Source organism: Bactrocera dorsalis, chromosome 5, assembly GCF_023373825.1.
Source record: "Bactrocera dorsalis isolate Fly_Bdor chromosome 5, ASM2337382v1, whole genome shotgun sequence".
Taxonomy (NCBI): domain Eukaryota; kingdom Metazoa; phylum Arthropoda; class Insecta; order Diptera; family Tephritidae; genus Bactrocera; species Bactrocera dorsalis.
Window position 1 is genome coordinate 48,561,027 of NC_064307.1, and position 25,772 is coordinate 48,586,798.

Below are 25,772 nucleotides of genomic sequence, written 5' to 3' on the forward strand. Positions count from 1 at the left end.
AGTTTTTTCCAAAGTTCACTAAATTTTATAAAACATAATCCCGAACATTCAGTTTTTTGTTTTTACTTCACGGTTCTTTTATTCAGCCAAACACTTTTAACAAAAATACTTCCGCCAACTGAAAATTCTTACTCAGTCTGTTTCTCCGAAATTTTCGTTTATAATAACTACACTTGAAGACGTGAAAACGGGGTGAAAATCATTTTCGTGCACAAAATTTAGGTGAAAAATCATTTGAATTGTTTGAGCTGTGTATGAAAACATCTGTTACAGTTAAATCATTAAAAGATAGAACTTTAAAGTCATATCATGTAAAGAAGACAGTTTCATATTAAAATGCCGTGACCTTATGAACGAAAAGAAAAGGATTTATATTTACTATGAAAGTTTGACAGTTCGCCTCGCTTTTGACATAATTATTAGAGTTGTGTCATCTACCAGAATTGGTTACATAAAGTTGATAAAAAGAGTGTTCAGACAGTGAAGCTTATAAAAATTATAGATAAGTAAGCTTTCTTTTTTAACTCTTCACAGTTTCACATTTCATTTAGAGAGAAATTCAACTAAGCGTTTTTACGGTTTTATGGTCAAATATGCGTGAAAAAAACAATTTTTGCTTGAATTCAAGAAAATAACTTAAATGCGTTAGCATTTTTTACAAATTCAAGTTATTGGTTTTTAGTTACTTCCATTTTTGAGGGGCTTTGAGGAGAGAGACAGGATACTGTCAATTCTCTTACGGAAAGCATACTCTTTTATATCCATTTTACCAAAATTACTGTTACTCAATTGGCCCTTATTAGACGACTGAACTGGTTATTGATAACGATAACTTAAAAAGAACATGCAACTAGTTAAAATAGAAATTCAGTCATGATCTCTTCATTTTTGTATATTTTGAATCAATCAAATTGTATAATTACAGAAAAACTGTTAAAAGTCGTGTAAGTAAAGCAATTGTACGCTAATAAGCTAAGTAAACAAAAGGTGAATATATTGTTTTACATTTTTTAAATTTTTGTTGATTTCTGGTTTATCACGTATTTACCTTTTCATTAAAAGTTTATGCACTGAGATTATTGTGGCATTAACACTTACAGTTGTAAGCTGAAAAGAAAACTAATGAACTGATAAGCGTTGTACATATTTGCAAGAAAACTGACACCCATCCAACACATTTTAGTATGTTTATATACACATATATATACATATATTTATGTATGTATGTATATATACTTGTGTATAACCTGCAGTGGAATTGACTAAACTACATAGAAAATAGTGAACTGGTTACACTGTGGCCATAGTTTTTGTCGGTTATTGGTTTATCATCGGTTTACTTTGAGATGCATACTCATACGTATGTACATATAGTATGTGTACACATGCCAGTTTCGCACTACCGCCAAATAGTTATTACAACTAGGATCCTAAGTTAAGTGAATAACTTCTTAAAACATAATTTTATTTTAAATTTACATTTGTATGTAGATTACAAGTACTAGTCCATTTTCAGGACTAGTTATTTTCGGACCACTAAATGGGGAAATCCTTTTCCCATGAAAATGAGTTTTCGTAACTTTTGCTAGAAGTTTATGAACTAGTTACCAACTAGTATCTTTAGGGTTAGTTGCATTTCACTTCTAAACGAGTTTACCTGACTTTTCTTGACTAGGCGATTCCAGTCAGAAAATTTCACTCACAAACTAACATTTCTCTTGACCATTTTGATGCTTCACCGCTTCCTCTTATACACACACATGTGTACATACATACAAAGGTACTTGAACATCACTTGAGCGAAATTATAAACTGTTTTTAAATGTAATCACATTTTTGCACTGCGAGTCATACAAAGTGTTCGTCGGTAAGTACGTAGATTTTTCTAGTCTGAGTATCGGATTTAATGTAACTGGCCAGTCACAGCTTTTGCGCGCACTCAATGTCAATATTATTATTACCACTTGTCGCGTAATTTGTTGGAGTGTGCAAAACTTTTTATGTTTTTTGTTATTTGATGTTGTTGTTCTTATAAAAAGCAGTCTTTATTTGAAATCGTCATGCCCTTATTTTGCTTTGTTTATTCGAGTTTTATTTTCCATGCGTTTATTAATTTCATTTTTATGCCTGCTGTCAGTGTACTTGAAGGTATTTTTAATTTACTGTACTAGTACCGTAAATTCTATATGCACACACACATACATATGTGTGTACATATGGACAAACATTTGCACAATGCGTTCTTTTCATTGCTCTTTTTCTTTCTTCTGCATCAGAACATGTGTTTTATAGCACAATGTCACATCTTTTTGCTTTATGCACTTTTCTCCTTTTCTCATTAACACATTTTAATGCATTTTTTATGAAATCAATGACTTCGATGACTAAAATTTCCTTCTACGTGCATACGGGTATTTACACATGTGTGGTTTGAGGAGTCTTTGGCCTCTCTTATTCCAGACGGAATTGTAAAATATTTGTTTTTCCATTTTTATGACCATTTATAAAAAGCAACTACATAAAATCATTAAATATTATGGTAGAAGAAAGTAATCAAAATATATATGGTGTCGGGATTGCTTCGCAATGAAACCGGGAAATTTATGTGTAAATATATACGAGTGGGATGTAAAAGATAAACAGTTTGCGATATGGCCAAACGTTGCCTCGGCATCATATGGTGTAGTTAACTCCATTTTATGTTTTAGACAGATAATATTATATATGTATGTAAGTAAATATTTTTATTGGTATTAAAATATTTTCTTTTTCCACACAATCCTGACAGTGAAATGCAAATTATTTGTGTATTGCAAGTCACCGCGATAAATAGTATATTTAAGCACTACATATATTACAGAATGGATGATTCATGCAGTAAAGAGCAAAATAATACCGATTAATCTTCTCCTCAAAGAGAACTGAATAAACCAATAAAAGTTTTAATAAATCTTATAAAGGTCATACAAGTGTCCTTAAAATAAATCAAATGTAAAAATAAATATACTTTCAAGTCGGAAATGGAATGTATATCCAAAAATTATTATTGCAATTGCCACAAAAAACGCATACTCCAAAGATATGAATACGAGTAAAGAGTAATATCGGACGGAAATTTAAAGCTAGGAGCTGCAACAATATAATTTCGCGAAAGACATAAAAAAAGAAATTTTGTATAAACATAGGCAATTCACATGTCATGAGATTATCTTCTGATAGTCGACATTTAAAAATTCTGAGAGAATTATGAGATTACTTATCATTGATGGTTTCTAAATAAAAAAAATATTATGATTTTGTTATGATTCTTGAAGTTGTCTTGTCAAATAAAACAGTTTTCCATACAAGTTTTTTCGATAATAGACCTGTTCAGGACATAACAATTAAGAAACAGCTATGTTTTAATATTATATACTCTCACAATTTGTAGATTAGATTAGATTACCTCGACCTAAGGTCTATTGTGCCCTCTCCTAAGTCAAGGAAAATTGATAAGTTTTAATATACTGCTAGGTGCTATTGAGGCGATTTGGAAACATGGATTCAAGTCCCTTTACCTTGCGCCTATAGACTGCTGCGGAGTAAATTAGCAGGTGTTCTGGAGTTTAAGGTCCCTGTCGCACAAGAAGCTAGGCCCATGTTATATAAATGCTTCTTAAGCTTACAATGGCCAGTGTAGAAGGCGACCAGTAGCCTGAGTTTGTACCTTGGAAGGTTGATTACATATTTAAACCGTTTAAGGTTATAACCACCCATTAGCAACTTGGAATTATGCATGCCTTGGAGTTGCTGTCAAATCCCTCCCTATCCACTCCTTCATCCTTACGGAGCAGCTTTTTTATGGTATGGGGGAAATGTTCGATTCCTATCAGGTTGGTGGATGCTGCTGAGCTCATCAGCCACTTCATTCCCGGCTATACCGGGCACCCAGTTAAGTTGCACTTGTTTACGATCTGATAGACTGTTCAGTCGTTCTATACACTCCTGCAGCAATAGCGATTTGATCTCTTATGCAGAGATCGCTTTTAGTGCCGCTTGACCGTCGCGATAGTTCCGTTGGAGGTATCTGTCGGAGATATCTCAACGCACCGATTTATAGCAAAGACCTCTGCGTGGAAAATTCATCACAATTTGTAAGAAGGAGTATAAATATTTTCAAGTGCCCGCAAAACCAAACCAGAAAAATCCCTATGTGATTTCCTGATTATGATATAACATAATCACTTCAAATCATTTGCATATGTACAAACATATATAGTATATTGCATATTGATTGATATACTTATTCGATATAAAGTTTAAGGCGAAGCATAGTGATCATTATACAAGTATGCATAGATGCTAAAAAAGTATTGACCGATTTTGACATTTTTAGGTGTTTGAGTCACTTTTTGTGACAAATTTTGATTCGATCTTCATTGAAGATCTAGCTATCTCGTTTGAGGCCATCCATATAAGCTCGTGTCATTATATTGCTTAAAATACATGTAACATGCACATTATTTCCTATAAACATTTTCTATCTATTTTATGTAAATGTATAAAAAACAATAAAACCACATAAGAAATGATGATTTTTTATCAAACAGGTAAATATTTCACAAATTGTCTATTTAAATTACACATACAAGTACATATGTAAATACTTGCACACCCACTTTTCTTCGGAAATCATTTACAGCAAAAGGAGAAGGTGTTTCCCCTTGCCGTACACGCAGCAATATTTACACTTTCCAAGTAATTTCATCAGTATTATTGTACCGGTTTGCAATGCTTAATATTTTCTAATACGAGTATTTTCACTATTAATGAATAAAATCGCAATTAATAACTATTGGCAATTAGAACTTAAACGACTGCTGTTATTTACTAACTTTAATACGCATTTGACATGAACGTTAACATTATAAAGATATAAAAAAACATGTTCGTTTTTACTTATTTATAAATACATATGTACATATGGATGTGTGTAGGTACAAACAAAAATTTCCCCACGATAAACAACAAAAATAACACGGCATAGATTAAATGCCGCTGAATCGCTGAAGTACATGCACATTGTAGCTGTTAAGTGACAATGATGATTGTTGCTTCAACTACCTTTCACCCACTTAAATGCATATACATACATACAAATAGTATATATAGTTATATATGCATGTATACTTGTAGTTGGTTTTACTATGTTTTTTGTAGATACCCGCCGTTGTAATCAAGAACCTGCCGTGTGTGGTATGTGGAATTTATAACTCATCCATATTTTCTGTTTGTATATAAGTATGTATACATATATTCATATATAGTGCACATGTGTATTCATATTGTTGTACCGGTGACATTTTAATCGTGTTTTTTTGGTGTTCGCACTAGTCAGGAGATCATAAATTGCCTTGATTTCATACATACCTATTAGGGTGAGACTAAAAAGAAACTATTTTCCAATTTATGAGGTAAAATGAACCTACATATGTACGTATGTGTCTGTGTATTTCAATTATCGACAAATATCAATCGGATTTTCTAGCTTACAAAGCATTTATGCAGCTTACATATGTATGTATGCAAATATACACACATACATATGTATTATACTTATATGAGACGTAAACAGCATTTTCCAGCCTTCCGGGCACTCTGATAAGCGCCGCCACGATTGAGTTGCATCTACTACGTGCTTATTGTTGCAAGTCTTTATTAAATGTAACTGTACATAAATTTATAACTTAACTTATGTAAGTGTGTGTATGTGTGTGTTTATTCATATTTTGAAGCCGCCGATAACAATAGTCCCACCGATTAAATAATTTTATGTCAATAGCCTTGTATTTGTGCGACCACATACTAAATGCATTGAGTGGGCACATAAAATAAAAGTGATAACGAATGCGCACACATACAACCGTACGCACATACCAACATACTTTAATACAGGCAATTGAATGTGTTAATTGCTTCGTGCGTGCTTTGTTGACAAGCGTTTATACTTTGCACAAATCAAAGGTCTACATACATACTGGCGTAAATATAAATACTAAGTATATATACATATACGTATGTAATTGTGTATTAGTGCAATTGCAGCTGGGTAGCGTTCTGGAGAGCATTCTTTTGTTCGAGTTGCTGTGGATAAGCACACGCATATTTCACTGAAGTACTGATTTGTGGCTTCTTTAGAATTGATTAAGCCGATTTGAAGATAAAAACATTTTTTGAATGCGCAGGAAGCATGTATTTTATAAATTTATTTTATGCTTCCGGAGATTTAGCTTAACAATGATATTCAAGCGTACAAAAAGAAAACCGTCGTTTTCCTATTGGCGCGCCAGAATTGCAAACCAGTAGATAAGTACGATCAGAACCAAGACATCAGTCAACTACTCTAACAAATCTCGCGAAATTCGAGGGCAAGAAAAATCCAGCTCAGGCGCCTCAAATAATTGTAAAAACTTATGGGAATGTTGGGAATGGTTTTATAAGTTCAAATATGGCGAATATAACGTGTGAGACAAGAAACGTCCCGAGCCGGTGAAAAGTTTGCCCGTCTCGGCATAATGTCTATGAAAACATGCCTGGAAACCTTTAAATGGGACATCCTACTCAACCCGCCGTATTTTCCTGATATCCCTCTGATTTCTACCTATTCGGATCGATGACGCATGACCAGGCCGAACAGCACTTCCGTTTTTACGAAGAAGCCAAAAATTGGATCGTTTCACGGATCGCGTCAAAAGACTAACAATTTTTTCGACGATATGTGGGAAAGTTGTGGCTAGCGATGGAAAATATTTTGAAGAATGAGTATGTAACGATTTTTTTACAATAAAGCCTCAAGTCATGATAAATACGGCGGTTTTATATTTGTACGCCTGATGAACTATTTTTAGATCCTGAACGGATTATATTAAGATCGTTGTAATCTTTATAGTTTATAACAACCAGAAGGAAACGTCGGAGATCCTATAGAGTATGTAATGTTGAGTCGATTTATTCATGCCCGTTTTTCTATATATATGTACATACATATGTATGTATATACGAACTGATCCCTCAGTTAAAGAGGCATCGATTTGAAATGTTAAACACGTTCCTTTCACTCCAAGAAAGAGTTCATTTGTCGAAACCAGTACTTATAGAGTAGAGCTGCCATACAAACTGTTCGATCAAAATCAAGTACTTGTATGGGAAAACAACAAAAAAATTTCACTAAATTTGGTACAGATTTGACAATTCTAAAATTTTCGAACATATTTTTAGATCCGACTACTATATCAAACATCTGTCATACTAACTGATCAGAATCAAGGTAAAGAACTTCATAATAGTGTTTTCCTTATTGAGTAACCCCTCTTGTAGGTTGTTTATATCTAACAACGTAGCTAGATAGAACTACCAGAACATTTTCGCGATGGTTTCTGGCATTACTGCCTCTTATAGCCTTTCTATATAGGCCACGATTACAATAAAATTCACTCTGCAATATGCGTGGATAAATTTACCATAAATAACATTGATAACATTGAGATAACAACGGTGTATTTTTCTAACAGCAATAACTTTTTATGAAGACACAAAATTTACTTCTTTACATTGTAAACAAAAATAACAGAGATAGCGCCACTTTGAGGCCAATAACTGGAGCAGGACTTTGACTTTTTTATGAAACTTTGCCAGTATTTAGAAAAAGTGAGTACTCTACGACAAGGATGCAGTTGTTATACCGACATTTAATTAATAGCTGGTGATATCGCCACACATACAATGTATGTACCATATAACTTTATTTTGTCATTACTCATCAAAACTTGTACTGCTGATAATACTGTAAATATACTTGTATTGTCGGTATGTAAAGCCGTATTTCGAATGTTGACTCATAAGTGTATTCGTATGTATAGTTACGATAACCACAACTTATCCACCCTTGGATTAGTACTTTGTCCACAGTTGAACACATAATAGATATGAAATAGCCGCATTCGATGCTCCACTCTGCAGAGTTATGTTTAATGTCCGGCCACTTATCAATGGAAATATCGTTAAAGTGATGTAACCTTTGTATCTTTTAACTTAAGTCAGTCTATTCGATTAACAAAAGTTGCTTGTTCGATTTTTTCTGCGCAATTGGCTCAGATTTACAAATTGATTGTTAATAATGGGTTCAGCGGCATAATACTAACTAAATCTGTTGTGAAAAAATATATAGGAAATATTCTAATTTTGTAACATCAAAGCCACATTTTTATTGACCTTGAATTGGTTTCAGAGATATCAAATCTAATTTCTCTAGCAAGAAATATAAATGTTTCTTAAAAAGCTGTTATAAAGGAAATATACATTTAAGACCTCCTAATTATCCCTATTTAATGCGAAAAAATTGTATATCCCTATATTTGAAGCTTGCGCTTTTTTGAAAGGCACCCCGAATATCAGCTATGTTAAAATATATCAGGGAATGAAATCAATATTTTAGATCCAGTGGTTTCTCAACTACTTGGATATTTGTCCCAAAGTAATCCCACCAATTGATTGGGAGGAAAAGTAGGTTTCAAAAAAATGTGTAGTATAAAATAAATATATTGAACGCTTTACACATTAAAAAAATAATTTTTCAATAATAATAAATTTAAAGAGAATTTAAATTTAAAAAAATAAGCTTTATTTATTTTTTTATTTTAATTAATTAAATTCGATCATCAAAGTGCGCACCACGCAGTACAAAAAGGCTAATGCCCAAAATGATTTCAAAATCAAAAAACCCGAATGCGTTAAACAACAAAAAGTTGTGTGTTTTACTAATTTAAAATTCAGAAATTTTTGTTTGTTGGCTTGCAGGTCAATGCACCTGTAAGTGGCAACGTCAATCGCTTTGACACCGTATACCTGCCTTTGCCGGCATTCGACACGTTTAATGCAGGCCACACGCTGCAGTTAGCCGAAAAATAAATAAATAAATGACTGCTCGCATATATTACACGGTATTTTCTTGTTTCATGGACATACATATATACATAACTACATATGAATCTATATACAAAAATATGATAAAATAGATACATATGTATGTATGTACATATGTATGACAGCATGCGTGTAGGAATATTTTTTGGTTTGTGTATTTGGCATAAAAAATAAACCAAAAAAACAAATCAAATATCAGACATACATACATCTAGTATATAAGCACATATACTCCACCAGCGTCATGGAAAGACACTAAATTAGAGTAGTCCTATTGGAAAGCGTTCGTATACGGAGCGCGCTGAGTGCAAAGCCAAGTCACGATCACTTCTTTCAATGCTAAGGTAGCACAAGCGCCTGTAAAAATAGAAATGTCAGTGTTTTTTGAAATATTTACCCGAAAATTCACACTCAAAAATATGTTTGGGATAATTATGGATTGCATTTATTTTGTTTTGTTTCTGTTTATTTTTTTCTGTTTTTTTTACCTCCTTCATACTTTCAAAAAAGACAATTTAAATCTTTCTGTTTTTGTGGGAAAATCCTTTATCTGCATCGGTTCATATACTCGTATTTCGAAAACATTTCTGTATTCACTGCCAAGAAATCGAAATTTATTTACGTCTACGCACCACAAAGAGGTAAATAATGCTGTGACATTCACACGCGTTTTCCGCTTTCTTTTTTTCCACTTCTTTGTTTCGGAATTTTTCCGCTTGTTTTATTTTGTTCCATAAATACCAGCAAGCCAGTACGTAAACAGCTAATCTACAACAAAATTCTAATTTAGTATTTATGTGTGTGTTTGCATGTATGTATGTGTATACATATGTTGTCGGAAAATTTAGAAAAATAAATGAAATTATGTTCTTTAGCACATATACATACATACATATGTACATATGCCACTTGAATGGACCTTCCCACACATTTATATATATACGTATGTACAAATGTTTACATAACAGTTTAAAAACTTCCGAAGATTGACTTGAGTTTAAATAAAAATTTTTTTATTTTCTTGACTCTAACTCAGTGCGGTTGATATAGAAGCGAATTTATAGACTTTTTGTTTTTTTTTTAGGAACACGAGTATGTTGATAAAGTTTTATTTTAAATGGGTCTCTGCCTCTGAAAATGTTTTATTAAATACATACAGTCAAGAACAAAAATTTGGATACAGCTGATATGTAATTAAAACAAATTCTAAAGTACATAAGAAGCTGCCTGCCCCTCTTCTGCAACGGTGCTTTCCCACCCAAAAATCCCTCGTCGGTATAAGGGCAGAGAAGGAGCCGTCAGAGTTTGGTTTGTCGACTCCATGATCCAAGTGATCCAATATTCAGTCAAAGTGTATGAGAATATCCAAGTGTTAAAATACGTGTTCTTTTAAGAACCCAGATTCATAGAAGCAAATTAATTATTTTTTCAGAGACAACAAACAAAAAACCTAAAATCAGAAGGTTTCATTAAAACCGTTGCTTTTCAAACCTTTCAAACAAATTTTTATTAAATTACCTACTTAATCAACAATTTACGGTTCGTTGCTCATTTCGCAAAAAACACCCACATTCGCGAAATTGTTATATAAATAAAGCGATTAAAGACAATTCGATATAAATATTTTCCGGTTGTCACGATCAACGTTCATTTTATGAGAAGTCCAGCAATTATTGCTATGAAAAACAACACCAAAATTATAGGGAAAACTGATGATTATGAGCTGAGTTTTATAATTACGTGATGGTTACTGCTCTCATGCCACCTATTATATACGTACGATTTGTTTTCATGATTTGTATCGGCTGAAAATAGTAATTTAATTATTATTGTAATAGTAACAAATTGCAAATACTTCTAGATTAATTTTAGATAAAGATTTATACTCATTATTTTCATAAAAAATTAACTATTGAACCACAAAGCTTAGAAAGTTAGTATTATCACTTAATTAGTGAACAATATAGTATATTAATTGAAGATTTGATTAAAACCATAAAATTAAAATGATGGTGAAAATATTTTGTATTTAATAACATATTAACGGTGTTTTTGATATACATATTTTATGACATGAAATCACACTGTCGATCCAATTAGGAACTACTTTTCTAAGCATAACCGGTCTCGTCGTATTATTCAACTGTTTTATCATAGTTGACTTTAGGTTCTCCATAAAAAGTAGTCCAACATTGTCAAATCACATGGCATACTTGTAGTTTGCTCCGTATCATTGCAGATAATTTGAGGATACAAATCTAAATGTGAATTATCTTTACACCCCGTGAGTTTCACAATTTGTAAACATTGTTCTGGTAAGAATCTTTTCCACATGGCAATTTGTCAAAATTATGCCGAACATAAATATCAAAACATGAGTTCATTTTTGACAGTTATATCCCTGAATAAAATACATATACATATAAATATACTTATATAAATCATTATTGAATATGCTTACATAATTCCTCAATAAACAAATATTCGGCAGTGTAGAGGTACTGGCGGTCTAAAGTCTGTAGTCACCTGCTCAAGAGTTATTGATTGGCTTTATTTAATTTTTTCTGAACTAAAACAAATACTGTAATCAATTTTTAAAAGCCTTTACACATATTTTATCGTTTTAATAACCACATGCCCACAAGCATATGCATATATGTATATATGTACATAGTATATGTCTATGTATATATCCATAGTATGTATGTATATCCATATTATTGATAACTTTTCTCATCATTCAACTTCTTTGGAAAAACCAATCCGCAGACAAAATTCCACTGCTTTGGTTGTTTGACACATTTTTGATAAAGGAAAATTTCAAAAAATAATTGAAATAGTAGATAAAAGTCTCCTGAAAATGTCTAGTATGAACCTGATAATGAGACAATGAATTGTGTTAATAAGAGTGTTGATATTTTCATTTCCGTTTTTAGTTGAAACTTGTCAACAAAATTTCTTAACATAAATTTAGCTCCTTTTTTATACTCTTGCAATATCTTGCTAATTTTTTTTTGATGAAATTTGGTTCCTTGTTAGAAAAATATATGAGTTCGTAGAAGGGGATAAACGGACCACTACACCGCCCACAAAACGCCATTAACCGAAGCCCTATAAAAATCCATAACTTACAACTAAATTAAGATATAGAACTTTAATTTCGCACAGAATATCGCAATAGCAAGTAGTATATACATATGTTTGATTGGGTTAATACTTTCTTTGGCCCTCATATACCTAATATAAAGTTTTTCGAACTTTCGGGTGTCTTTATACCGCATATATCGGACAAGATAACTCACAATCTTAATAAAATTGAGAGAGCGTGTTTCTCTTATAACGGTGCATATTTATGCTTAGAATAATATATACATACATATATATATATCACATAGGGTGAAAGCTTGCCCTGGATCAATAACTAACAGGCCTCATGTACCTGAAGGTACTTTCTCAGCTTTAATCCTTGCAAGTTGCAAGAGTATGAAATGTTCGGTTATACCTTATACCTGAACTTAGCTCTTCCTTATTTGTTTATTTATTTATTATTTTTTTTTGTCTAAACTCTGGAGTACAATGTCAGTACGAAAAGTCTTTTGAATAACTATTTTTCTGTAAAATATAGAAACATACATATACATATGTACATATATAATGTAGATATAGAGGGAATAGGGGATATTAAAAGTAAGTAATTATTGAATCCTTTGGTCATTAGCTATCAACTTGGATTAGCAAATTACAATATGTATAAAATATTTGATTTAAACGAGATTTTATATGTGCTTTAGTTATACACTATCCGATTATATGTAACTAGACGTATTTATATATGTAATTATAAATTATTCTATGCGGATTCCTGAAAGCATATTTTATATAAAAATTAAATGTCATTATTTTACATAGTTGCGATACACCAATTACGTTAATCGTAAAACTGTTTGAAATTCAAAATAGATATTGGTATCAATCTCTTCAGGTATGAGAACAGTATGCAATTTCCGATATATGAAAATGATGTGTATGTGGACACATGTATGTATGTATTTATGTAGTTCCCAACGATAGTTATTACTCTGACGCATTAACTGAGTGCGTGCATCATGTGCTTACAGTTAAGTAACTGTAACTGTATAGTTATATGTACAATGTTCAATGCTTCACAAAATCAATTGCACCAGTTGTAAGGTGTGCAGCGGTGAGCCATTTACATAAGTGGCATGGCGTGCATTCCATCAATCACAGCAACAAAACACCTGCGTCAGTTGGCAAAAACAACATGAAAGTCACGTGAAATGGCAGTTAGCGGTGTTTAGATGTCAAAACCAGAAGTGCAAAGCTTTAAATGCTGCGTATGCAATTGACTATTTAGCTGATCTACACACATGCATACATACAAACATATGTACATACATACATACATAGCTCATACGCAGCTAAGTGGATAAAGTGCGCGACAATTATTTGATTTCTAGTTGGTTCGTAATCTATTTTTTTTTTGCACAGCTGTAAATAAAAGGCAATTAACCATAAATACATGGAAAATCTTCTCTTAACTTAGAGTCGCAATCGCTAGACAGCTTTCACCTTTGGAAGCCTTCAATTGAGATACTGCGAAAACTTTATATAAATTACGATGAAGTTCGGCCTTATATCTGCCAAGTTGTAAAACGTTATGAAAGAAATTCTACATATGTATGTATGTATGTACTTACATTTGTCGTTGACAGCGCGTGGGCGCCTGCCCGTTATACGCATTTAGTTCCGTGCGCAGTGCTTCCGTTTCACACACATGCAAGTACACACGTGAGCACTTGCAAATTGTTACAGTTTACTCTAGCACCGCATTATTTTTTCATTCTCGCAACATGCCGCTCAGAGTATAATAGTTTTGTTTTTCTAGCAGGTCTTTGTATCACCTAAAACTAATTGATATAGATATAAGATTATAAACATACTCGTATATCTATATAAATGATTAGGATGGCGAAACGAGTTGAAATTGGCTGTCTGTTCACTCACAATACGCCATTAATGGTCAGAGTCATAACTAAACAATAAATTAATAGGATTGTACAGGAGCTTGCAGCTGTGTAAAAGAGTTAGTTTTATAAATAGTTAAATTTGAGGTTACTAAGCCACTCCTATTAAAAACTGTAAAAACTGTAAAAATGGGTGAAATCGGACACTTCTTCTTTTACTTTGCAGTAAACAAATCAAACACCAATGCAATTATTATAGTAAAACTTTGCAAAAATAGTGTCCTCAAGGTATTTTGTCTTATGCCCAAAAATTGTCGAAATCGGATTACAGTTTATGCCAAAAAAGGGTAAAATCGGGTTAACACTATTCGAAACTATAGGTCGATCTAGATCTTAAAAAAATTCAGAAATAATGGATGAAATCGGGGCGATACTTTTAAGTTCAATTTCAAAGTTTTGTCAAAAGTGTTTTCCAGTTTCGAGAGTATAAAATGTTCCGTACCCGAACTTAGCCCGTCCTTACTTGTTATATACATATGAAAATAAATAAATTGCTCACTTGTATTTGCCTAGATTTATTACTTTTGCTTTTAAAGACTTCCGTATTGTCGGCAGTAACGTGGAAATAATAAAAGATGTACGTGATGATTGTTTTTAAATACTTGCAGAAGAATTATCATTGTTCCTATGAACGAAAGGGTGCTCAGAGCAAAGTAATGCAAATTTTTATAGCAAGATAAAATTCAAACTACATTTGAACTTATACTAGTATAGTTGTATCTCTACCAAAACAAATAATATAGGTATATACATAGATATATATAGATAATCATTTAAGGCCTTACATACTTATGCAATTAACGAAGAAAATGTTAAAAATTTGTTACGAAAAATAAAGTAAAATACGAAGGTTTATAACCTGGTCAGAAGTGTTCATGTTACTTGGAATATAAAAGAGGACTCAATTCTTTCTAGCATTGTTTAATATTCAGTCGAAAAATTTATGGAATACCGTCATATTAGAAGTAAGTAGGTTCATGTGCTGAACACAAAACGACGACAGACGACAAACGACAAACGACAAACGAGAGTACGAAAGTGAAATGAAAACAAAACAACACAGCTGTCCATTTTGCATGTACACAACGTTGCACTTCAATGAAATTTTAATATTTTGTTCAAAGTTAAATTTTTTATGCAAAAAATAAGTAAATAGGTATATATTTTTGTTTTAAATTATCAATTGTTATTACAAATGATATAATAGAGCTATTTCATGCTTTTATTTGTAAAATAACGTCAAGTTTGTAAGAGCTGTGAATAATTTTACATTTTACATATTAGTGGCATCATTACATATTAGTGGCATTAGTGGCATCTCTGTTCTTCCATTCTACTGTCGTTCTACTGTATTTGGCAAATAGGAGTTAGCGAGAATGACAACTATCGGCCTACAGTCGTGTATTCGTGTCGTCGTCAAAATAAGTGTCCGTAAGAACGTGTGTAATATTTGACAGATGTCGTTTGTCGTCTGTCGTCGTTTTGTGTTCAGCACTTCAGTTAGAGCAATTACTTTGTTGACATAACACATCAATCAATAATTAATACTAAGTGGACAAACTTGCAAATCAAATCGTTTCTACTTTTTGGCCATTAGCGTGTTAATCATGCCAAATAAATTAATTTCATTCTCCTTACTTTATTTGTAAAATCTTTATTGCTATGATTTAGAAACTGAAATAGTCAGATTTGAATTGAACATTTATTTTAGTTTTTATAAGATCGAGTACTACATACATTGGAACAAAATAGCACCTTAAAATTGTAATTAAATTCCATGGGTAAATGATATTTTAAAAATTGTATTTTGCTAAGTTGATAGGACTGTCTTTAATTACCAAAAATTTGCGCGATCTGTCAACCAGTTTCTTTAAGGCATAAAAATATCGATTACATACATATGTATAGCAGTTTACATTTTAGAAAAAATGCAATCCAAATTTACTACGCAGCTTGTACGAGTTTCCATAGAAAACCTCAGCGATGAACTCAATCAAATTATGCGTTCTTGGACATTGCACCGCTGACAGCCGTAAGTATCTGGCAGTTCGCGGTAAAACTTATTACGGGAATTCCAAAATACAAAATAAATATGCCTCCGAAAGGCGAAACCAAAACGGCGGTGGATACACCTGTAAAATTTAAAGTGAATTCACAACAATATACATGTACATACATACATATGTATATATGTATTATATATGGTAGATATTTGTATATTTTGTAGAACAAGTTTCCAACCGCTTACTAATTTCCATCAAGTGATAACTTTTGTCTGTATATGTATATATATATTTAAACTTATATAAGTATTTATACTATAAATATTTATGACATTTTAATAGACGTGTGGAAATTATCAATAAATCGATGAGTGCTTCGATTCGTATCTATGTATTAATTCTTTGACTACTATGTACGTTTATCTAGCATGGATTTATGAGCTTACATTGGAATATTTAAAAACAAAAAGTTGATAAAAATGTTTTCTCGTTCAAAAGCCTTAGTTCTTAAAAATAAAGTATGAAATGATAAAAATTGTCGAATAGTTGTTAAAGTAAAGTGGTAAGTTTTGAAAAAACAAACACATAGTGTTCTTATAAGTATTGCCCTAATAACCTTATTACTCATTTAATTATTAATCAATATTTATATTGTTGCTTTCAAAGTAATCTTCATCCAGATGTTATCACATGCCAACGATTTATCTTTTCATAAGCACTTTTTGGAATGGCCTTCAGCTCCTTCAGCGTTGTTTTATCGATTAAAGACGGGTTCTACGGAGCGCCAATTTCAGTTTGTGGAACAAAAAACAGACAAATCTGGTGAAGACGCTTGTTGCTCGTTAGTATTTCTATGATTCATAATGCACCAAACAACGAATATCAGAAACAAGAAAAAACGTTAACTTCGGCTGCACCGAAGCTAATATACCCTTTACGGGTGCATTGCTTTTAGTAACTATGTGTTCAGTTTATATGGAAGCAATATGCTATAGTAATCCCATCTGAACAATTTTTTCGAAGTAATCCACGCCAAACTTCGTGAAGATACCACGTCAAATGCGAAAGTTTTCCATATAAGCCCTTGATTCCAATCGTTCGGTTTGTATGGCAGCTATATGCTATAGTGAGCCGATTTGAACAATTTCTTCGAAGATTATATTGTTGCCTTAGAAAATAACCTGTGCGAACTTTTGGGAAGATACATTGTCAAATGTAAAAGTTTTCCATACAAAAACTTGACTCCGATCGTTCAGTTTGTATGGCAGTTATATGTTATAGTAGTCCGATATAGGCAGTTCCGACAAATGAGCAGCTTCTTGAAGAGAGAATGACGTTTTCATAATTTCAAAACGTATCTTAAAAACTGAGGGGCTGGTTCGAATATATACAGACAGACGGACTTGGCTAAATCGATTCAGCTCAACATACTGGGCCCTATTCCACAAATGAACTTATCAACTTTTCACTTTGTACTTTGCAAATTTTTCGTCAATTTGCAAAGCTTTCTGTTCCACAGAACTATGAAATTTGATAAGTGATAAGTTGAAATTGATAAGTGTAATTTGCAAAGTCTTTGCAATTTTTATGTTCTCTTTGCAATTTCTGTTCCACGTACGTTCTCTTTTGCAAAGTGCAAAGCTTATATTGAAAAGTGTAATTCGCAAAGACTTTGCATATAATTATGCTGTTCCGTTCCACAAAAACTGTAAACTCTATTTTTGCAAAGCAAAATTTGATAAGTTTGTCAAAAATTTGCTAGGTAAATGATCGCTTTGCAAATTCATATTATCATAACTAGTCAAGCTTTCAAAATGTTAAGACGTGAGTTTTTGTTCGACAATAGTGAAGACGCGGTTAAAGCTAGAAATTATAGAGACCGAATTAATTTTTCGGGACTACAAAATTTCAATTTTAAAGAGTGCTTCCGTTTAAATCGAATCCAGGTGGATTTTCTTTTAAATAATGTTGGACAAAAATTAGAGCACAATACACAGCGCAGTCATGCTTTGTCGGCTGAAAATCAACTGCTACTGTGCCTGCATTGGCTCGGAAATGGTTGCCAGTACCATGGAGTTGCAGCCTTGCATGGTGTTGCAAAATCCACAGTTTGCAGAACCATCCATAGAGTTGTCGACATTATAATAGACGTTTTATTTCAAAAAACAGTGCGATGGCCCGATGATGTCAGTGGTATTGCTGAAAAGTTTTTTCTGATGGGTGGATTCCCTTCTGTGTGTGGTTGCGTTGATGGCACAATCATTAAAATTTTTTTACAGTGTAAATGCAAGTTGGCCGGGCAGCGTTCATGACTCAAGGGTCCTACGGAATTCGGCTGTAAGTCAAAAATTTGACAATGGATGGAGACCATTTCCGGATGCTGTTGTTTTGGGTGATAGTGGTTATGGATTGAAAAACTGGTTGATCCCACCATTACGCCGAAATCCCAATAATCCTGCTGAAGAAGTTTTCAATCGTTGCCACAAAAAAAACACGCCGCATAATTGAAAATAGTTTTGGCATTCTTAAAGAAAGATTCCCGTGTCTAAATTATTTGCGACTGAGGCCTGAGTTTGCAGGAAAGACAGTCATAGTTTGTGCCATCTTACACAATATTGCCTGTAGCATCGGAAGAAGTAGTGAAAATATGCAGCCCACTGAAGACACTGACAATGAAAGCGAGGAATTGGATGAAAATGCTGAAGAAGAAAATGATGCCCTTAATAATATAGATCAAGAGAGTGGAATGGAAAGGGTTACTTCCCTGCTACAATACTTTACCTAATGCCAACTATTATAGTATTGTTTTAAAATAAAAGTGGTGTTTTGGTCATGACTTTTTTTCCACTGCAAAAGCGTTGTATCTTATTGGGTTTAAGATTAAGGTCTCAGAGAATAAATAATAAAGGAAGTATTTTTGTATTTATACATAATTTTATTAATTTCAGAGTTTTTTTGTTTTTATCACAAATTATTTCAAAATAAAATGTTTAGAAATTAAATATACACAAATGAAAAATTGGCCTTTGGTAATCAAACCTCCTCAAATAACACACGCGATATATTTTCTGTTTCTGCCGTTGCAATTCCCAGTGTGATAGCAGAGGGTGGAAGTAGGAGCTCCCTCTCCAGTTTTAGGCATTGAAGTTTCCGGTAGTAAACCTCAACCTCAAGGAGCTCCAGCCGGCATTTTTTCTCTCTATCCAAAGTTTCACTTGGAAACTTGGTAGAGCGCTTCCTCTTTCTTGGGTTTAGAGGTGGATTGGCAATAGTTTCTTCTGAAATAGATATTCTGGTATCATTCTCAGCTGACGGTAGATTTTCTGAGTTGCCATAACTTTCTGGCAAATTCAAACCATCTACCACAGCTGAGTCTGATTCCAGAATATCGAGGATGGCCAAGTCAGCTTCATCCATTACTTTGTCCTTCCCACCTCCGGATCCAGTATTTCGGGCGTTATCCCTTTTACTCTGCAAATTAAGAAAATTAAATTTATAAAAATACAAAAAGTTTCTCGTTAAAAACCGGAAGCTCGATTTTAATTTTAAAGCCATGGTTTCTTGGGCAAATTTTCTTAGAACTCATCGTAGCTTGCGATTTTGATAACCGCTTCGTCGAAAAAAAAATTGACCCACTCTAGTACACATAGCAATTAGTAATATTTTGGTTAAACCGGTTGTTATCACCAAGAGTTGTTGATTGAGTGCACTGTTAACTCACAACAACAATGTCTATGATGACGTTTTGTTTTGTTGTTGTCAACAACATGCTTGTTAGTTATTAGCAATGCACAATATAATAATTCCAACAACAACAAATGATGCAAATATAGTTATTTGATATGTGTAGGCAATAAATTGTTGTACTTACCATTGTCCGGCTCTTCCAGAGCCCAAACAAACTGTCCCTTGCATAGGTCCATGTTTTTTGTGCTGACGCCAGTTGTAGGGATTGGGCTTTTTTTAACACATCCTCCCATGCTGCCTGTTTATCTAATTTGCTAACCTTCACAAAGAAATATATACTTAAATATGCTTGAAATTTACAATTATTTATTTAAAAAATACTTACTCTGTTGTTTTTAAAACTAGCAAATAAAATGCTTTTTTTTTCTTTTATTACATTTAAAACAGCAAGTTTTTTTTCAATTTGTATTTTGCGGCTCATTTTAACAACACATATAAAGCAATAATTAGGCTGTTCACGATAAGGTGGTTATCGGGTTATGTGATTAAGTAAACAACAACAAAATGCGGTATGACAAAACCCTTGTTTATAGATTATGTGGTTGTTTGCTTATTTCCAGTGTTAGAAAGTCGTTGAAATTTTACTAAATGGCAGCACAAAAAATAAATAAAACTAAGCGAATGGCATTTCCATTTAGATTTTCTTATTGGAAAATCTGCTATTAACAGCTGTTTTTTGTTTACAATCAGCAAATTATGCAAGATATCTGTAAATTTTATACAAAGAATTTTTGAACCCTTAAAATTCGGATTATTTAATAAGCACATACCTTCACTAAAGTGAAAAACAATGAACAGCTGTTTGTGTAAAAATAAGCAAATAACCATACAACATAGGGTGCTCACGAAGCATAGAGGTTAGTTTTAATTTAATAACCACATAACCCGATAACCACCTTACCGTGAACAGCCTAAATGCAAAGTGAAAAGTGATGAGACAGAAATGCAAAGTTGATAAAACGCTTTGTGGAACACTTTGCACACTCACTTTGCAAGAGAGTGCAAAGACTTTGCCAATAAAGCGCAAAGACTTTGCACTGAGCGGAAAGAGCGTAAAATCTTTGCCAAAATATGCTCAATGCAAAGTGAGATTCGCAAAGAATATTGTGGAACAGAAACGCTTTTCACTTTGCAGTACAATAACAATTGACAAGTGCAAAGTGAAAAGTTGATAAGTTGTTTTGTGGAATAGGGCCCTGATCATTTATATATATACTTAATAGGGTCTCCGACGCTTCCTTCTGGGTTTTGCAAACTTCGTGACAAACTTAATATACCCTGTTCAGGGTATAAAAACAATGAGCATCACCTGGATTTTTGAGCGGCTTTGACTTGGTTTTTTGGTTTGGCTCCCTCCATTCCGATGACTGTTGGCCTCTATACATGTCAAACTCATAAGCCTTTGTCTTAGTGCCAGTTTTAACCTTCAACGGGAGCGGGCGCGCGTAACCGAAAAGACGTATGAGATGAATAAAAGAAATAAAGCTCTAATTATTCAGTAATTATTTATTTATTTATACTTAGATAACTTATCATTGTCCTTAAAGTCCATTTTGTCAAAAAAAGTAATTAAAATTATTACAAATGTAATGTGTAATAATAGTAACGTAAACGTAAATGTACTAAGCGACGTCGATTCGACTACGCGCGCCCGATTGAAGGTTAATGCTCTTTTTACATTTCTCTACCGCTTGCCGGACTTGATTTTCTAGCATCATATCCTTCACTTTTTTAATATTTTCATCAGTAGAAGAAGTCAAACATCATCCAGATTGCTTTGTACCACTCGTAGTCTTGTGTTTTTGATAAAACTAAATCACTGTTTCCAACATTCACAGCGATGCCGCACATGAAATTTTGTTAGAAATTCAAAATTTTTGACACATTTTTTGTTCGATATTTTTATCCATTGTAAAAGTCGCAATACACTACCGGTGTACCGACTTAAGCAGCTGTTGTAAACAAACTGGTTGACAGATCGCGCTCATATTAAGCACAGTGATTAAGAACAGTCCTACCAACCTAGCAAAATAATTTACACGGGGAATTTATTGTACAATTTCCAGGTACATTGGAAATATATATTCCATATATGTGTACAAAAATTGTTTAGATCAAATGTTTAAGTATTTCCATGCTAGTCAGACATATTTCGGCCGTTTTTGCCACAGCACATTTTTATAAGATCACTGGACCGAGCTTTTACTTCATTTGCAGTAATATATTATGTCAAATCCAATGTTGCCATTTAACACTAATGGAAACATAATAGAGTGTTTATATTTTTCGGGCTATAATCGGGTTAAGTGCAATATAGTAAAAAAACGTAGTTTTCGAAGATTTAATATAGTAATGATAAAGTCCCTAATTATTAAGATCAAAGCTCTTTGGGATTAACCTTTATACTTTTATTTTCTTTTATGTTATAAATTTACTACTAAAGTCCGAGTTCGATCATTCACACATAACCATTGTTATTGGTGATGCTTTATGTGAATAAATATTGTTTCACCACTAGAAGTGTGCCGCGCTTTTTCGTTTTTGTTTTGATTAGACGTTTTCGCTCATTTTATGAATGAAAGAAACTTGTCTTTCACTCTTGCAAGCATGTACAAACATATATGTATATATATGTATGTATATCGAATAATTCGTGTATCTACCGTTGTTGTTGCTGGCATGCATTTGTTGAAGAGTTGAAGACTGAGCTCCGTCACGTCTGCGCATAAATGAAAACTGGTAAACCTTAATGGCAATGCTTGTTTGTCATTCAAAAATCGGCATTCCTTATTGAGGCTTAGTTTGCAATAAATTTTTAGTACCAACAACTTTTTAAAGTAGTCGTTAAATACTCACTGTCATTATTTTTATTGTTTCATGACTAACACAAACACCTAATTACTAAAAATTTAGCAAAGGATAGAATAAACAATTGCAATGAGATATTTATGCTCGCTCTGCCATTGAATTCAAATAGACAATTTTTTTGTTTCTTTGAGCAAGTTGAAACATTAGTGCCGAGTCGAGTGGCACTAAATTTCAAATATGTACTTCCCCATATATTAAAAATCAAGGCAAATTCATTAATCTAGCATAACCTCAAACGACCTTCACCCTATATCATTTGCTCGCTGTTTAATTTGAATATTTTTATAGAACGCAATTCCCGATTTAAACACCCATTGTATCGGCTAATTCAAGGTACAGTCACTGACACAATTTTGCTAAATAAAACGCTTATATCTAAATTCAGGAAATACACCTGAGTGCAAAATAAAACCGCGCACAAGTTTAATAAATGCTAATGAAATAAAGATATATGATGCAATAAAGCAACAAAACAACCTTAAAGTCAAGCACTCAAAAGGTAATCAACCAAGCTTTGTAATGGTAATTAAACCACAAGCAAACATAAAGGCAATGTAATGAAGCGTACTAAAAAACGCAATGAAAATATTATGTACTCGCACTTAAGTGTGTATTTATGTAGACAAGTATGAACGTTCATTAGACTTACTTTCAATACTAAATTATTTGAAAACCAGCATTGTTTATATAATGGACAGTAATTTAAAATTGTACCAAACGCACAATTCTATGGGTTAGTTAAGTGGTCTGAATGAGCTCCTTGTTTGTGAAAGAATTAGAACTAGCAGAATTGCTGAGAGCTACCTCTCCTTATTATTATTAATTAGAAAATGTTGGATTTAAAATATAAACCTTAAATAATGTGGGTAACTAATGATGAACGAATTTTACTAAAAGAGGCTACTTAGCGTCAGCGAAGAACAAAACAGACATCTATGTACTTAAAATTTAAATACTTGTTTTTGTATTAGTGTTTACAACAAAAACATTTCAAACCCTCATGCCGAATTGACCAAAAAATAATCTCACATCCGAATTAAAAATTTAATTTTAATTTATTTTTAATTTTTAGTCCCAAATGTCGGATTAACCTTTCCTTTTGTTTCAATATCGGGATTTGAATTTTTGAATAAACATTTTCTAAGACTACAACAAAAAGTATCAAAATCCTCGTGCTCTTATAAGTGAGTTAATATAGATACTCGTCAACGAATAGGTGCTCTTTCGGACTGAGTAGGCAATTGAGAAGTAAAGTCCTCTCTCGACGAACAAAGACCAAACTCTGTAAGTCACTCATTATTCCCGTCCTGCTATAGTGTAGGTGTAGAGGCATGAACGACGATAACTTCTGATGAGTCGACGTTATCAGTTTTCGAGAAAAAGGTTCTGCGAAAGGTTTTTGATCCTTTGCGATGAGCTGTACGAGTTATACGACGACTTTGACAGAGTTCAGCGAATTAAGAGGCAGCTGCTACCCTGGTTAGGTCATGTCGCCCGAATGGATAAAAACACTCCAGCTCTGAAAGTATTCGACGCAGTACCCGCCGGGGGAAGCAGAGGATGAGCAAGACCTTCACTCCATTGGAAAGACCAGGTGGAGAAGGACCTGGCTACACTTGGAATTTCCAATTGGCGCGCGTAAAACAAGAACGACTGGCACGCTATTGTAAACTTGGCTCTAACGCCAATAAAGCAGAAAACGAAGTCTTCGGTCGAACATAAAAAATTTAGGGTTAAAATGTTTTCATACAGAAAAAACATATTTAAATTTATTTCACTTCCGTTTATATCACACCCGTTAAAAAACCCCTTCTCTTTTCGAGATTTCTGGCCAGTTAGTTATAATTTAAATTTTTATTAAGCAAATAAAATAAAGTATAATTTTTGTTATTGATATAACTCACAAGCGTAAAATAATAAACATCCAGTGCGAAATTATGTTTTCTACGGGTATAAAAATCGAAACCACAAATAAAACATTGAATAAGTCTACCTCGACCTTATCAAGGTTACAGCCATAAAGTACACACATTACAAAGGCGGACTATAAAAAACCAACGAGAATATTTCAAGCCGCATTTACTCGTAATGCAATAATTTAGTATAAAAAATTATGATTGTAAAGTATTGAAACACGTTAATATTTATTGAAGACTGGCTCATTAAAAATGTGCACGTTGCAACAGTGTTTGTATTGATGAGTCAAACTCTGGGCTCTCAATAAAATAAATGTAGGAGATATTGCGCCGAACAGTGTTGTATTTCGGCCTTAAAAGTTATGAATTACACGCTAATTATGTAGAATGCCAAGCAAAGCAAGCGTTGAACTTATTTTGAATAAACAACAGTAAAAACAACAATAATTTAAGTAAACAAAAGAACACGTTTTTAAGCTTGATGGAAATTCCATTAATGCCTTGTTGTTTACATTTTCACTAAAAAGAGGCACGTTCCTGTGTTATCAGTTGAATTTCGACGCTATTTGACGTCGGGGGCACGTCAACAGCCTACCCTCTTACATCCGTTTTTGATTATTTGACGTATTCTTTATTTTCACAATTTAATTTGCAATTTATTTTGATTTTTATAGTTAATTTATATTGCATCACTGACGTCAGCCAATTCTATGAAAATATTGATATCACCATTCGGCTGCGCTCATACTGTATTGTTATTGCAAAACTTTCTTATTTTTTGCGATTTTACATAAATTTGTGAAAATGGTGACAAAAACATTCAGTCTCATCGGTTTCCTTGAGTTCGGTCAACTTGTTTGATTTCGTTAATAAAAACGCTGAATAGTTGGGGTTCATTGGTAGCATTGAATCACAACCTTTTATACATTTTTAATTTATGATTCATTCTTTTGAGAATATAAAATAGTTTTTCGGTTGGATTAAAAGGTCAATTGAGAGGTCTAAAAACGTGCCAAAATTTGGTAATTGGTTTGGGGGCTGATGTTGACTGACCTAACACGTTCTGACGGTACAGCGGATTGGATAGCGAAAAAGTGTAGTTTAAGCACCTTAGAAGCTAGCTTCTGCTAATTTCTTAAGATTAAAACAGCAACAAAATATACAAGATGAGGGGTTTCAGTATTATCTCAGCATTTAAAAAATACTCGCGGTAATTTTTTTTTGTTCCAGAT

The 25,772-nt window shown here is 33.0% G+C and overlaps 2 protein-coding genes across 2 annotated transcripts in view; one reads left to right on the forward strand and one right to left on the reverse strand.

Annotated features, from left to right (window-relative positions):
* Nucleotides 1-25,772, forward strand: part of LOC105223778 (facilitated trehalose transporter Tret1-2 homolog) — a 69,312-nt gene that overhangs the window by 3,600 nt on the left and 39,940 nt on the right. The gene's annotated exons all lie outside the window — the stretch shown is intronic.
* On the reverse strand, nucleotides 18,695-20,629 carry LOC125778866 (uncharacterized). The gene is made up of 3 exons (XM_049458441.1): nucleotides 20,082-20,629; nucleotides 19,881-20,015; nucleotides 18,695-19,480 (listed from the first exon to the last, which is right to left on the reverse strand). Exons 1-3 carry the CDS (start codon nucleotides 20,175-20,177, stop codon nucleotides 19,043-19,045), a joined length of 669 nt encoding a protein of 222 aa, XP_049314398.1. The 5' UTR covers nucleotides 20,178-20,629; the 3' UTR covers nucleotides 18,695-19,042.

Coding starts and splice junctions, on each gene's coding strand:
- LOC125778866 (XM_049458441.1), bottom strand. CDS start 20,177: ATGAGCCGCAAAATACAAATTGAAAAAAAACTTGCTGTTTTAAATGTA. Junction 20,016..20,081: donor CTAGTTTTAAAAACAACAGA/GTAAGTATTTTT, acceptor TTCTTTGTGAAG/GTTAGCAAATTAGATAAACA. Junction 19,481..19,880: donor TCTGGAAGAGCCGGACAATG/GTAAGTACAACA, acceptor CTTAATTTGCAG/AGTAAAAGGGATAACGCCCG.